The 16999-nt window shown below is 42.1% G+C and overlaps 1 protein-coding gene across 1 annotated transcript; it reads right to left on the reverse strand.

Moving 5' to 3' along the window:
* Positions 1–923: 923 nt before the first annotated feature.
* On the reverse strand, positions 924–8663 carry LOC130844277 (olfactory receptor 1361-like). The gene is made up of 3 exons (XM_057720598.1): positions 8167–8663; positions 2677–2688; positions 924–1860 (listed from the first exon to the last, which is right to left on the reverse strand). The coding sequence occupies exons 1-3, from the start codon at positions 8661–8663 to the stop codon at positions 924–926; spliced, it is 1446 nt and encodes a 481-aa protein (XP_057576581.1).
* Positions 8664–16999: the final 8336 nt, after the last annotated feature.

A 16999-nucleotide genomic window follows, 5' to 3' on the forward strand; every position in this document is an offset into this window, starting at 1 on the left:
TAAAGCAAATATATTCCAATAAAGATTTTTTAAAAAAAAGACCTACTGTATAGCACAGAGAACCCTACACAATGCTCTGTAATAGCCTATATGGGAAAAGAATAGAAAAAAGAGTGGATATGTGTATAACTGATTCAGTTTGCTGTACAGCAGAAAGTAACACAGCATTATAAATCAACTATATGCCAATAAAAAGTAATATTAAAAAACATATTAGCTTAACATGAATCCATCTCTTGGTACAAATATTAGCATTGAGAAGCAGGCTGCTAAAGCAGGTAAGGCTATGAACTCCAGAGTCAGACAAGAAACACATTTCAACCTTCCCTTTCCGACTTACTAGTGATCGTTTCCCCATCTGCAAAATGTGATACTCATAGTACCTAATCCAAGATGGTTATAATTGGGGAACTAAATGGCATAATCATTTTAGAGAGTTAATAAAGTGGAATAAAATAATTATTAAGCTTTATGGATAAATCATATTTAGACCTGTATTATAGTTAATCGCATATATGTGTAAATATATACCATGTGCAAAGGTAAATTCCATAAGGGCATGGAATCAATATCTCCTCTGACTGACACAGAATCTGGAAAATGGGAAAAATTAATAAACCCTGGTTGAATCATATCATAAAAATGTTCACACTTTCATTAGAATAACAAATGAATTTTAATCGACTTCGCGCCTGTCTGGCTGAGATCACCCTACATGATACCAGGGAAATATTTTCAACATTTAAGAAGACAGTACATATCATTCATGAAATACACTGATGATACACATTGTAGGACCTGGGGCGTTAAGAAATGATTTCAAGATCACTTTTCTCAAAACCTAACTAAATACAGTAGGGAACAATATTTCTTCGTAAGCACATGGGTTCTCCAGAGTGTAACTGCAAAATATGGATTTAGGATTAAAGTCCTTGCGAAGAGAGTGTATGAATTCCAAAAAGTCTGCTCAGTGCCATCTTCATTTCTTTGTTCCTGAGGCTGTAAATGAAGGGGTTCAGCATAGGCGTCACCACAGTGTAAAATACAGCTGCAAGCCGGTCCTCACCCCCTGAGTGTGATGAAGGCGGGTACAGATAGACACCGATTGCCGTGCCATAGAACAGGAAGACCACAGTGAGGTGGGACCCACAGGTGGAGAAGGCCTTCTGCCTGCCAGAGGCAGATGTGACCCTGAGGATGGTGGAGATGATGTGTACATATGACAGGATGATAAGGGAAAGAGGACCAGTGAGTATCACAGAGCACATTGTGTACAGGGCTACCTGGTTGGTGCTGGTGTCTGAGCAGGAGAGCTGCAGCAGAGGGACCACATCACAGAAGAAGTGATGGATGGTGTTGCCCGCACAGAAAGAAAGCCCAGCCATGAGCAGGGTGTGTAAGAGGGCAGGGAAGTTGGTGAGAACCCAACAGGCTGCCAGAAGGCGCACACACACAAAAAGGTTCATGAGCGTGGTGTAGTGAAGGGGCCGGCAGATGGCCACGTAGCGGTCATAGGCCATCACCCCCAAGAGGAAGTCATCCAGTGCCCCGAATGTCATGAACAAGTGCATCTGGGCCAAACATTCCCCATAGGATATGGTCTGACTGTGCATCTGGATGTTCACCAGCATCTTGGGGACCGTGGTGGAAGAAAAGCAGGCATCAGCCAAAGAGAGGTTGGCCAGGAAGAAGTACATGGGGGTGTGGAGGCGGGGGTCAGAATGGACGGCCAGGATAATGAGCAGGTTCCCCAGCATGGTGACCAGGTACATGGCCAGGAAGACGCCAAATAAGAGAGGCTGCTGCTCTGATCTCTCAAAGAGACCCAAGAGGAGGAACTCAGTGACACTGGACTGGTTGCTCTGGTCCATGCCACCATGCTTTCTTAAGGGAGAGAAGACAGACATGTCAGAAATTGTAGAGAAGGTGGTACTTCTAGCTCTCTTTGAAAGAACCATCCCTCATCCAGTTCACATATGTCCACATGCCAAGTCCCTGGACCTTCCCCTCGTGATGCCTATTGTTCCCCATTCAGTCCTCCTGGGAAGGAATAGGAAGCAGACAGAGATTCAAGTACAAGAGCAAGGTGATAGGAACTGGTTGAGAAGGAGAGTCCAGGTTTCTTTCATCTTTACTAGATATTCACTAAGGTCCACAAGCCTTGGCTTCCAGGCCCTCAGTTCATCTAATTCACAAGCAATAAGAGTACCACCTTGAACCCTAAGCACCCTACAATGCAGCATCTAGTTGACCACTCATAAATTTTATTACGTACATTAACAAATGAGTTTTCTAAACTCAAGGAAATGAAGTCACTTGCATAATATCACAAAGAAAGTAATAAATACAAACTGGGACTCTGAAGGCCCTTCCCATGTTCCTAAACACCCTGAATCAAGGCCATCTCTGAGCTTAACCTCTTCCTCTGCAGGGCGCAGACATAGATGACTTGCTCTGTAAGGGAGCAGTTACCACCTCTCATCTCAGGATGGTCTGAGAGGCAGGAGGCAAGGACGCGGACTGGGATCTTTGTGGGTCTCAGAGGGAAAACATAAGCCAGCCCCTTTCTCACAGCCCTCACCATGTTTCTCTGGCCCAAACAGCACTCACCACCAAAGGAACCCACCCTGCTCCTACAGCTCTCCTCTTGGTGTCAGAGGGCTACACCTCAAGCACCCAGGGCTCTTCCTAGCCTGGGAATATGAGGAGGGGACCCAGGGCCGCTGGCTGCACTGGGCCAGCTGGGGAGCAGCACCCAGCTTGCAGTGACGGATGTGAGGGGTGCTTTGTGCACATTGTCGTGGGCGTATTTCTAGGTTCTGGGTCTCTGGGGGAGGAGTCTTCTGGCTGATCCTCCGGGACAAACATGAAGTCATTGCTCTGGCTTCCTGCCCTGGCTCAGCAGGGAGCACAGCAGGAGGGAGTGCAGAGCACACTGGTGGTTTTGCATTTGATGAGTCTTGTCCCCAGGGCTGTGTGTGTATCTCTGTTCTTAGTGTGGTGGCTGCTCTAGGGTATCTCCTGGGAAAGCTGGGAACTGTGGCAGAAGGGGGTCAGAACAGGAGGTGGAGTACAGCCAACTTTGATTCCAGACTCGCCCAGAGACTTCCTGGTCCTGCACCTTGGGGTGGATTATTTGGCTTCTATCATCCTTTGCTTTTCCAGTTCTTGCTAAGAGGGTGATTTGCTTAGACTGCTGGCTCTCACCTACCAAAATAGTCCTTGAGAAACTGAAATAGACCAAAAATCCAGGAAATCACAGTAATCATATCAAAATATGAGAAACGCATGGGGAAAAGGAAGACAGTTTGGGGCTGGAATGTGATGTGTGGCCAAAAAGCTGGGTTAAGACTGAGCAGATGAAGAGGTCTCTTGCTTTTTGCTGAGAGGATGTTTGGGAAAACAGTGAACACAAATCTCCCCTTGCCTCTCCCTGGCTGTACCTGGAATGATTACTGCCTTCCCCTGCTGAAGAAATGGATGACAGAGGTTTAGACATTTACACAAAAGTCCTTCTGGACAGTGAAATTGAGAAGAATAGAGTCACTAATCTAAGGCATTCACTCTTCAACTCTTCCCAGCAAATACCCAGGTTGAGGTATTACTATAGGGAGACTGCTTTGTCAAATCATTTGTGTTTCACCATGATGGTTTGAAGGTCAAGACATGACCATTTCCATTGGTAGATGGAATACTAAGAAGCAGAGGAAAATAGCTGTGGTTCATGATTGATGTAGCTTTCCTACATATGGCTCAACTCGCCTTCTTCTTAAACTCCTGTGATTGACAGGACTTTTACTATTTTGCCTCTGTACATTGCCAGAAAGAATAACCAATATTCCATGGGGAATGTGAATTCACAGTACAACAATAATGCAACTATCTCAAAAGCAAAACAAGAAAGCACACAGTGTGTAAAAGAGAAGACAAACAGTAAAAGGATCCATCAGACTTATGGAAATTGGTGTCTGCCTACTCCAGACAGACTATTTTCCTATTAGTCATTCTTATATCTTCTTTTTGTGAAGAGTCTGCCTTTTTTATTGGGTTGATTTTCTTTTTATAATGATGTGTAGAAATTTTAATTCTGTTTATAAGGGGTATACTTTATATTTTTTCCTTTAGTTTAAGCTTTTAAAAAACACCCAAAATTTCATCAAGATATTTGACAATTCTTTTTTTTTTTTGCTATCAAGAGGATATTTTAAATTCGAGTGTTATTTTTTTTATATTTTAATTTTATTGAAGTATAGTTGATTTACAGTGTTATGTTCATTTCAGGTGTACAGCAAAGTGATTCAGTTATACATATACACGTATTCATTCTTTTTTCAAGATTCTTTTCTCATACAGGTTATCACAGAATGTTGGGTAAAGTTCCCTGTGCTATACAGTAGGTCCTTGTTGGTTACTTATCTTTTTTTATTTTTAGCAATATAAATTTTTTTCCCAAGAACTTTTATTGAGATACAATTGACATACAATAAACTGCATATATTTAAAGTGTGTAATTTGATATTTTTTTCTTATTAGTAATGTATATATGACAATTCCAATCTCCCAATTCATTCCCGCCCCCCCCCCCCACTGCTTTCCTCCCTTGATGTTCATATGTTTGTTCTCTACACTCTATTTCTGCCTTGCAAACTGGTTCATCTGTGCCATTTTTCTCGATTCCACATATATGCATTACTGTATGATATTTGTTTTTCTCTTTCTGACTTCACTCTGTATGAGAGTCTCTAGGTCCATCCATGTCTACAAATGTCTCAATTTTGTTCCTTTTTATGGCTAATATTCCATTGTATATATGTACCACATCTTCTTTATTCATTCATCTGTTGATGAACATTTAGATTGCTTCCATGACCTGGCTATTGTAAATAGTGCTGCAATGAACATTGGGGTGCATGTGTCTTTTTGAATTATGGTTTTCTCTGAGTATATCCCCAGGAGTGGGATTGCTGGGTCATATGGGAATTCCACTTTTAGTTTTTTAAGGAACCTCCATACCGTTCTCCGTAGTGGCTGTATCAATTTACATTCCCACCAACAGTGCAAGAGGGTTCCTTTTTCTCCACACCCTCTCCAGCATTTATTGTTTCTAGATTTTCTGATGATGCCCATTCTCACTGGTGTGAGGTGATACCTCATTGTCGTTTTGATTTGCATTTCTCTAATAATTAGTGATGTTGAACAGCTTTTCATATGTCTCTTGGCCATCTATATGTCTTCTTTGGAGAAATGCCTATTTAGGTCTTCTGCCCATTTTTTGATTGGGTTGTTTGTTTTTTTGATATTGAGCTGGATGAACTGTTTATATGTTTTGGAGATTAATCTTTTGTCTGTTGCTTCATTTGCAAATATTTTCTCTCATTCTGAGGGCTGTCTTTTCATCTTGTTTATAGTTTCCTTTGCTGTGCAGAAGCTTTGAAGTTTCATTAGGTCCCACTTATTTATTTTTGTTTTTATTTCCATTACTGTAGGAGGTGGGCCAAAAAAGATCTTGCTGTGCTTTATGACAAAAGATCTAAATAGACATTCCTCTGAAGAAGATATACAGATGACTAATAAGCACATGAAAAGATGCTCAGCATCTGTAGAGAACTTAAAGCTAAAAGTATAGTGAGATACCGCTTCACACCCACTAAGATGATGAAAACCAAAAAGAAGAACAATTTCAAGGGTTGGTGAGGAATATATATACATGGTGGGAATATTAAATGGTGTGGCTACTTTGGAAACCAGTCTGGCAGTTCCTCAAAAGTTAAATACAGAGTCATCATATGATCCCTCAAAATCCAATCTTAGGTATATATCCAATAGAAATGAAAACAGGCCAACACAAAAACTTGTATGCAAATGTTCTGAGCAGCATTATTTATAATAGCCAAAAAATTGGAATAGGACCCAATGTCTATCTACTGAAGACCGGATACAGAAAACATGGTTTATCCCTACAATGAAATACTATTTGGCAATGAAAAGAATGTAATGCTGATGCATGCTACAGTCTTTTTTAGTTTTAAAGATGGCAGTCCTCCCTAAGCTATTTTATATGTTCAATGACATCCCAAACAAAATAACAATAGTTTTGTTTTGTTTTTGTCAAGCAGAATCTAAAATTTAAATGAAATTGTGAAAGGAAAACATAGTCAAGATAACATACTCAGTCATTTGATTTATGACAAGGACAATATTACAGTTTAGTATGGAAAGGATGTAATTTGCAGTAAATTCTTGTGTATCTGTTGGATATCGATATGGAAAAAAATTAGAGTCCATGTCTTAAAATATACATTAAAAAGTGAACCCAGATGGACTTTAAATACAAATATTAAAAAATATTAAAGATAAAACAAGAAAATTAAAAGACAAATTCTTAGAGTAATATCTTTAAGAACTTTGGATAGACAAAGATTTCTTAAACAGGACACAGGTAGAATTAACCACATTCAACAAAAGACTCTTCAATATAGTGAACAAGGAAGTCACATAGTGAAAGAAAAAATTCTCAATACATATATCCAACAAAGGACTCATAACTAGAATATTTAAAGAATTCTTGGAAATTAATTTATAAAAGCAGACTACCCAATAAAACAGCAGCAAAGGACTGGGAACAGGTCCTTTGTAAGGGAGAATACCCAAATGATCAATTATCAGACAAATGCAAATTAAAACCATAACACACCCTTCTTCTACAAACCCATAAGAATGTATACAATGGAAAAGACAGATGGTGTAAGTGTTGGTGCGGAAGTAGACCACGCTTTTTCATATATTGCAGGGATGATTGGTACAAACAATTTAACTGTCTGGTATTATCTATTAAGGCTGAAAATATACATTTATTGTGAACCCCAAACTCCATTCCTAGGTATATGCACAATCTAAATGTCAATCAAAACTAGAATGGATGAATACATTAAAGTATATAGACACATTCGCAAACTAAAAGCCTTGAGACTGAGTTAACTGTCGTGATACTGAACAAAAAAAGCGGAACGCAGAAGAATACTTATTGTGTGCTTTATATAAGGACAAAAACATCCAAACTGGTAAATAGTGTTAGAGATCAGAATAATGTCAGTAAAGTAATCTGGTTAAACACATGGTTTTAAAGTCATGCATGTCTGAGATTAAGTCTTAGGGCAGCTACTTACTTGATCTCTCTGGGCTTTACTTTGCTTCTCTGTAAATCTGGAAAATGTTAGCACCCTTAAAAGAGGCTTATGTTGAGGATTAAATAAAGTGTACATTAAAGTGCATAATTAATGCCAGCTGTGCTTGATACCATTGCATAGATAAAGCAGTTTGGTAAGTTCTGAATTCCTCACACATGAAATAAATGAAGGTTGGTGGTCTTAAGAAAATTCATATGACTGTGAGTTGATATCAGTACCAGACAGAGAAAGCTACTGAAGAAAAAGATAGAGACAAGAAAACTGAAGGCTCAGGGAAGTAGTTTCAAAAGCCTCACAGACTTGTGAACATCTAGGAGGGTTTGGAATTCCACTGCAAAAGCATTAACACACAGAATTCAGAGAGCAGGTATGGAACAAAAAAAACCATCAGGTGAAGAAAAAGATGAGAGGAAATATAAAATGCGACTGGGAGAAAAACGGTGTCCGTGATAAAGCTTGTCCAAGTTACAATTACAACTTTTAAAGCAGACATATTTTGCAGCCCCATGTGTGCCTGAGAGAGGGAATGAATTAATGACACCAAGGGGTGTCCTTGGTCCAGAAAATTTTCTGAAGAGCACGTTTCATATCCTTGTTCCTCAGGGTGTAGATGAAGGGGTTCAGCATGGGGGTGACCACCATGTACATCAAAGAAGCAATTATGTCCTTGTTTTTGGAGTTGCCTGATGAGGGGATATAGTAAACGCCCGCAATTGTCCCATAATATAAAAACACTACAAACAGGTGAGAACCACATGTAGACAAAGCTTTGCAGATTCTCTTGAAGGAGGGGACCTTCAGGATGATGGCTGCCATGCGGATATAGGAGCCTAAGATACCACCCAATGGCAGGGTGAAGATAAGTCCCCCTTCAGTGAGGATGAGCAGCTCATTGAGGGAGGTATCGGAGCAGGAGGACTTGAGCACAGCAGCAAGATCACAAAAGAAGTGGGGGATGACTGTCCCTGCACAGAAGGACAACCGGTCCACGAGGAAGGTGTGCAACAGAGCTTGGGCACAAGAGGCGAACCAGCACCCAGCCACCAGGGTGACACAAAGCTCATCCCTCATGATGGTGGTGTAGTGGAGAGGGTGACACACAGCTACATACCTGTCATAGGCCATCACTGCGAGAAGAAAGCTGTCAAGGCAACCAAAGAATATAAAGAAATACACCTGTGAAATGCACCCTGCGTATGTGATAGATTGGCATTGAGTCTGCATGTTCATCAGCATCTTAGGGATGGTGACAGATGAAAAGGAGATGTCAGAGAAGGCCAGGTGGCTGAGGAAGAAGTACACGGGGGTGTGGAGGCGAGAGTCCAGCCTGATGAGCAGGAGGATGAGCAGGTTGCCCAGCACCGTGGTCAGGTACATGCCCAGGAACAGGGCGAAGAACACGCCCTGCTGCTCTGGCGGGATGGGGAGCCCCAGGAGGAGGAACTTGAACATGCTACTCTGGTTCTCAGGCCTCATACTGTGCTTTTATATGCTGGGGATAAAGGGCGGTTAGGAATATCAGAAAGAACAGTAGGAATACACTCCATACTGCAATTTTCTGAGAAAACAATGAATTTTTAAATACCTTCCTATTAATTTCTCATACCTAAGGGTGCATGCATCTTCGCTCTATCCAAGTGTGGATTCAGGAAAACATCACACCCAAAAGTAGCCAGTGAGACCTCATGGCACAGAGGCGAGAGGACATTTACTATTTCATTCTACCATTACTTATTGAAGATTGAGTCTGAACCCAGCTGTCTACTCAGGAACTGAGAATGCAGTGGTGAACTAGAAAGACAAGGTCCCTCTTGGCTATGGGTATATTTTTTATAAGCATGCTGGGGTAGTTCATGACAGTGAAACGGAGCCAAACCATAACACTTCACTGTGGCAGAAATAGTAGATGAGCCTCTGCAAACTGGTCTCAGTTGTTTCCAGTGCGGAGGTGGTGTCGTTGGAGCCTTGGTACGCTCCTCCTGGGAGCCTGGCCAGTGCCATCGACCTGCAGCTGTACACTCAGCGGCACTAGAAATGGGTGGTCCCCCAAAACCACTTGATGCCAGAATAGCCCCCAGACTACCTTTAATAATCATGGTAAACACTTGGGGGATTATATTATGTGTCTAGCACTATGCTGAGGACTTTACATACATTTACTAGTTAAATCCACACATTAGCCTTACATAACCAGATAAAAATCTTCATTGTTATGTTAAGAATTAGTGTTCTTTTCCCATTTAAGGTGTTAGGAAATGGAAATATAAATGATATAAATCTCACAGGCATATAGCAGTAGCTGTCAGAGATGGGATACATATATATTCACATATATACAAGGTGATATATGTACATATATACATACATAGATGGAATATATATAAAGATTTACGGAACAGGGGATGTATATGTGTGTATATCATATATATATATATAGAGAGAGATTGAACTACAGCTATGTATATACACATACACGTACATGTTGCATACATATAAGAATATATAAATAGGAATATATAAAAAGGAATGTCTGTAGAAATAAACATGTATTATGTATATAAAATTGCCATTTCTATAGGTTAAAAATGATCGAGTGTTGGTTCCTTCATGGAATTCAGTCTAGTACTATTGTGTGATCAGAATTCATGCCTTTAACGAGGAACTCTCCCATTTCATGGGTAATGAGCATCAGACACTGTTATTTTAGGGCTGCAAGGAAACAGTTGTCCAGAATTTTCCTAGGGCTCTGTCTAGATAATTCCTTTCATCCATATTTATATATTTTCCAATTGACAACTGGCTTTCACATACATTAACTTCTATTTAAGCCATAGATATTTATTGAGGGCCTATAAGCTTCCATTTCACAGATGTATAAACTGAGGCCAAAGAATTAAGTGACTTCCCAATGTCTTGCTGCCGTCTGGTGGGGCTTCTGCATTCTAACTTCACTCAGCAGGGTGCCTAATGTTCCTTTGCTAGGACGTTCAGTAGAGCAAAGGAGTACGAAGCTCTGAGTGACTCAGTCACACTCAGGTATATGAAAATGATAGCGGATCCTTTACAGGAAACAGTTAGCTGGGACATTGGTTATCTCAGTTGATCTCCCATAAAGAAATATTTGAGGCCATTTGGGTGCAAATTAGAAGCCCCCAAACATACCTGCAAATCTCTCTCTCTCCCCCACCTCTCTCTCTCTCTCTCTCTCTCTCTCACACACACACACGTGCACACACACACACACATAGCTGATCTGAGGATTCCTGTCACCTGTGGCGAGTCCCATTCTAGGGGAAGGATAACCAGTATGTTATCATAAACATTCATATATATACGAGTCATAAATAACACATAAGGCAAGACATATACAGGGCACAGTAATGTGTCACCCACCAAAACACTCAGAATGCATTGACAAAGTATGACACACCTGGTAAAACACACAACTCACATACCACATATACATACCTCATCCCTATAAATATATATCACCAAAAGCACACGAGGCCACACATAATTCAAAAACCTCACATGACACACACCAACAACACACATAACCTAACCCTAACCCTGTCACACACTCACGGTAACAAGCCAGCACACACACTCCCTTAACCGAGAGGTGTGCTTGGACCCCAGACCCTTCTGAGGTGAAGGCAGTCAGCGTGGGACAGCTAAGCTTACTCACCACCACCAGCCCGTGCAGCTGGTAACATGCACACAACAAAAGCAAACAACACACATTCCTGCTCTCACATGCGAGTGCATCACCCACAAGCACAACTTGCACACGCAATAGCACACACGCTTGAGCGGAGCTTGAGCTCTGCCTGACCTTGGTTCCTTGGTGAGGTCGGGCATCTGCTCCAGCAGCCCTGATGCTGAGTGCTCATCCTCTCAGGTGTGACATCCACCCGGTGGGGAACACGCCCCCGTCATGACAACAGGAGGCAAATATTTAAGATCACGGGCACGACTCAGGAGCCCCTAATCATGTTAGGAGGCTGATAACTTGATGTACGTGTGCTAAAACAGGGCCCAGGTTGGGTCTAGCTCAGGAAAAAATCAGGTTCTGAGTCAGGTACATAGTACACACACACTCACACGCAGACAACTACCAAAGAACACATACGCAAGCATGCACAATACACACAGACACACACACACACATACACACACGCACTCAATGCAGAGACACTCATACATAAACCCGCAAGCACACAATCAGATAGATCCATGGTCAAGTGCAGATTTCTGGCTCCTTCTGACCTAAGCTTGTCGTTGGTAAGTTCAGACACCTCTTCCAGACTGTTGCTCAAACCCTCAGCTTCTCTTCATAGTAAAGGAGGCGCCACCATGGATTAATTGGCCATTTCTTACTGCCGTTTTGGGAGCAGTGTGTCCAGGAGCCAGAGGGGACTGGAGTCACAGGGGACAGTGTCTCTAATGCCAGGGATGACTTGGACTCCTTCCTTCTTGGGCATGGTTCCAGGCCGAAACTTATCTTGGGCATTGTTCCAGCTGGGACTCAGACTTTTTTTTTTTTCATTTAATTTTTAAATGATTTCAGCCGGAAAAATTTGTAAAGATGAGAGAATGAATTCTTGTATGCCCTTCAACCACACTCCAGAAAGGCTAACATTTTACCATGTTTTGCTTTAGTGTGTGAGTGTGTGTGTGTGTGTGTGTGTGTGTGTGTGTGTGTGAAAGATTCAGGCTGTAGATTGTTGATAGGCATGCACAGTGCATATTACCAGAAAGCACAGGATTTGGTTCAGATGTCAAAGGCATCCGAAGAACTTCACACAGGGAGAGAATTTAAAGAGAAAGTTTACTACTCACACGAGTGACTCCTGTGGGTACAAGCAGATCTGCTGGGACAGAGCAGAGGAGATGGGTTTGGGAATTTGCAGTAGTTAAGGAGTGGGACTGGGGAAAAGTTTCTGCTGGAGACACAGACCCTGTGCTGTGCTATCTGAGCAACTTAATCTGTGCTGTTTATTCATATATGGCAACAAGTACCCTTCAGGGAACAAATGCCCCTGAAGGGGCATTAAATACTCAGCTGACCAGCAGATAATCTAAGGCTCGGCGACTGTCAGCAACCACAGCGACCAGAGACCACTGTCCCTCATTCAGGGCTTCGAGGGCTGTGGCGGGCAAATAATATATTCGGATATTATTTTGGATATTTTCTGATTAGCATCAATTATTTTATTTTTCCATATAATATTGTGGCTTCCATGGCAGCATTGATGACCCCTATGTGGTCAGCAGAATAAAGGCAATTGGCAAGAATATAACATGCTTGGTGGTAAATAAGTTTGGTGCGCTTTGTTTATGGGCAGGAACTCAAAATGCAGAGAGTGCAAGTCCAATTATAAGGAGAAGCCTGAGTAGAGGCACAAATCAGTGCCGCAGTGAGGGATACTTGGGGAAATAAAAGAACCTTCACGAGCCAAAATCTTAGATTTAGCATTCAGCCTGGGCAACCAAGAACTAATAAGTTTCCAGTAAGACTTTTGATCAGGAGATAATATGGGGTTATTCTGGATAATTGGAGTTAGTAAATATTTTCTTTTATTTTATTTGAATTTTGGTCTTCCATTCATTAATTATATAAACTCCAGAAACTATCATTTTGAGAAAAATGATAAAGTATATTTGAAATGACCATTGTTTAATTAAAAAACTTATGTTTGTTGATTTTAAAAACACTTATAGAAAATATTCTAGCTTATTTCATGGTATCATGTCTAACTTCTTCTCTTCATTATTCCTTCAAGCAGAAAAACACATTCCATGACAATTTGGAGCTTATACTTTGCTCTCTGTTTCCTTAATGCATCTCTTTAACTCTCCTTTAAATCTTGATCCCCCATGTTCACACACAGAAATGTAGAAAATAGAGTTCTAGAATAATAACTGTCAAAGGGTTATTAGAGACCATTTATTTCAACTGTCATCTAAATCATCCGGCATATATATATATATATATATATATATATATATATATATATATATATTTTAAATTTTTATTGGAGTACAGTTGATTTACAATGTTGTGTTAGTTACAGGTAGACAGCAAAGTGAGTCTGTTATACATATACATATAGTTGATTTACAATTTTGTGTTAATTTCTGCTGTACAGCAAAGTGATTCAGTTACACATATATATATACACTCATATTCTTTTCCATTATGGTTTACCACAGGATATTGACTACAGTTCCCTGTGCTATACAGAGGGACCTTCTTGTTTATTAATCCTGTATATAATAGTTTGCATCTGCTAATCCCAAACTCCCCATGGAGTTAGTATTTTAAAGGGAAGACCAGGAGAACAACAATTTTAAAGGGAAGGCCAGGAGAACAACCAAGGTTTATGTTCAGAGATGTGGCCCATCAGGTATATGAACGGAAATGGTTATGTTACATTGTGAAGCTTTCTTTAAGATCTGTAGATAGGCTACAACATGACCAGGCAGTTGAGAGGGTGCCTTTTGGCTCCCCAACAAATCATATGCTTTAAAACACAGCTGTTCACTCAGTAAGGCTTCCATAAAAATTATTTTGTGGTGCATCCTTGGGTAACAGTGGTCCATCAGAGTGAAGCTGTAAATGCAGAGATCTGGGGAAGGAGCAGGAAGTGCAAGGATGGAAAGACAGAGAAGAGTTGTTTGTGAAGGTTGGGGTTGGATTGGGAAAGAAGGGATAGGAAGAGCAGGAGGGGCTTTAGAGGGTGAGAGGACCGTTGGGTAGGAGATACAGAGAGGAATCAAAATTGTGGCAACTTCCACCTGGATGAGTCCAATGGGTGGAGCAAGGTCACCATCACAGATGAGCCAGCTGTGGTTGTGATATCATCACCAGGGATGGTTCCCGCTGTGGGTCTGGTGTCATCCTGTGGCCCATTAGGTCATCATGGTGTTGGTCGAGCATGAGCTCATGAACCCAACTGGGTTTATAATGATCTTGGGCTGATTTTAGGATTTCGAGGCATAAAGCTTTGTTGGCCAGGAAGTCTCAGAAATGTAAAAATGTAGTTAGAAAATGAGGAACTCCATGATTCAGAAAAGATGCTGCTATAACGGCATCACATTGGAGATAAAATAACTCCAAAGGGGCTCATTGCATGCATCCCCACATTAGGTTCCCACCGACCTTTCAATAGTTCTAATGTGCACTTTGAGAGGCAAGATCTGGGTATCTATGGGCATTAATTCAAGAGGCTTACCAGTGGGGCATGCATCAAGCACATGCACTACCTCCTGTGATGTGACTCCCTTATGAGTTTAGAATGGCCAACAGGGACTGATTTGAACGCTGCAGAACAATTTGCCAGGAAAGTGGGACTGCGATTATGACATCATCTAATGATTGGCTATGGCAGTGATGCTGAAGAGCCCAAATAAGTATGAGCAGCAGCACGGCTGAAATACAGTCTGAGTCTTTGTGTGGGCAGAGACGTCTGTGATCTTAAAATTTGTATCTTTCATATTTGAAAGGCAAGGAATTCCCAGAGTTCTTTACTCCGAAGAGGGCAATGCTGAATGAGAAATTGTTGCCATTGGCTGGATCAAATGGCTAAACCACTGGCAATGGCAAATTGCTGAGGGTGTGTAATTGGGGCCAATTACTGCCCAGAACATCCTCCAATGCCAGGATGAGTGCTTGGGGTTCAACCAATTGCTTTGACCCTTGGATTCCACTCTTGATCAGGCAAATCCCAGTTGAAGGATGAAAAGCAGCAGCTCTCCAGCGAGCCGCATCCTGTGTGATGGGGTGGTGCTACCACGCGTAAAATATATGAACTCCCTTTGCTCTTCACTTAGTTGAAGAGCACCCAAGGGTTTCACCTAAGTGTTTTCCCAGGTAGCCAAGGAATCCAAGAAAGGGATGACCTCCTCCGGCACTGTGGCATCTGGAAAGGGATTGAGGATGGAGAGGCCACCTCCTACGGGTGGAATATGCCAGAGGGCTCAGGTTTGCTCCATCCTATAGGTACCATTTCCATTTCAGCAAGGAGATCTCCATGTCCATGTTGGGTGGGTGCAGGGAAGACAGACTTTTTTGATGCTCCCTGAGGAATAATTGCCAGGTGTCAGTGTCGTGGTAGTCTGCTCAGGACTGGCTGGGGCTTCCCATCCTTTGGGGTTGCTCAGCATAGTATCATATCAAATTCCTTAATAATTAATGTTTCTCTTCTAAAGTTTTCTATTTGGTGAGGACACATACATCAATGGCTGCAGAAGCAGGATGGGCTATTTTCCATGCGACGAATCACACCCAGGGGAGCAGAGGAAAGACTAGAGATGACCCTGGGAACGCTGGAGTAGGCAGACACCCATTTCCATAAGATTAATGGATCCTTTTACTGTTTGTCTTCTCTTTTACACACTGTGTGCTTTCTTGTTTTGCTTTTGAGATAGTTGCATTATTGTTGTACTGTGAATTCACATTCCCTATAGAATATTGGTTATTCTTTCTGGCAATGTACAGAGGCAAAATAGTAAAAGTCCTGTCAGTCACAGGAGTTTAAGAAGAAGGCGAGTTGAGCCATATGTAGGAAAGCTACATCAATCATGAACCACAGCTATTTTCCTCTGCTTCTTAGTATTCCATCTACCAATGGAAATGGTCATGTCTTGACCTTCAAACCATCATGGTGAAACACAAATGATTTGACAAAGCAGTCTCCCTATAGTAATACCTCAACCTGGGTATTTGCTGGGAAGAGTTGAAGAGTGAATGCCTTAGATTAGTGACTCTATTCTTCTCAATTTCACTGTCCAGAAGGACTTTTGTGTAAATGTCTAAACCTCTGTCATCCATTTCTTCAGCAGGGGAAGGCAGTAATCATTCCAGGTACAGCCAGGGAGAGGCAAGGGGAGATTTGTGTTCACTTTTTTCCCAAACATCCTCTCAGCAAAAAGCAAGAGACCTCTTCATCTGCTCAGTCTTAACCCAGCTTTTTGGCCACACATCACATTCCAGCCCCAAACTGTCTTCCTTTTCCCCATGCGTTTCTCATATTTTGATATGATTACTGTGATTTCCTGGATTTTTGGTCTATTTCAGTTTCTCAAGGACTATTTTGGTAGGTGAGAGCCAGCAGTCTAAGCAAATCACCCTCTTTGCAAGAACTTGAAAAGCAAAGGATGATAGAAGCCAAGTAACCCACCCCAAGGTACAAGACCGGGAAGTCTCTGGGCCAGTCTGGAATCAAAGTTGGCTGTACTCCACCTCCTGTTCTGACCCCCTTCTGCCACAGTTCCCAGCTTTCCCAGGAGATACCCTAGAGCAGCCACCACACTAAGAACAGAGATACACACACAGCCCTGGGGACAAAACTCATCAAATGCAAAATCACCAGTGTGCTCTGCACTCACTCCTGCTGTGCTCCCTGCTGAGTCAGGGCAGGAAGCCAGAGCAATGACTTCATGTTTGTCCCCGAGGATCAGCCAGGAGACTCCTCCCCCAGAGACCCAGAACCTAGAAATACGCCCACGACAACGTGCACAAAGCACCCCTCACATCCATCACTGCAAGCTGGGTGCTGCTCCCCAGCTGGCCCAGTGCAGCCAGTGGCCCTGGGTCCCCTCACCTCCTCATTTGTCCCAGGCTAAGAAGAGCCCTGGGTGCTTGAGGTGTAGCCCTCTGACACCAAGAGGAGAGCTGTAGGAGCAGGGTGGGTTCCTTTGGTGGTGAGTGCTGTTTGGGCCAGAGAAACATGGTGAGGGCTGTGAGAAAGGGGCTGGCTTATGTTTTCCCTCTGAGACCCACAAAGATCCCAGTCCGCGTCCTTGCC

Source organism: Hippopotamus amphibius, chromosome 2 (genome assembly GCF_030028045.1).
Source record: "Hippopotamus amphibius kiboko isolate mHipAmp2 chromosome 2, mHipAmp2.hap2, whole genome shotgun sequence".
NCBI lineage: Eukaryota > Metazoa > Chordata > Mammalia > Artiodactyla > Hippopotamidae > Hippopotamus > Hippopotamus amphibius.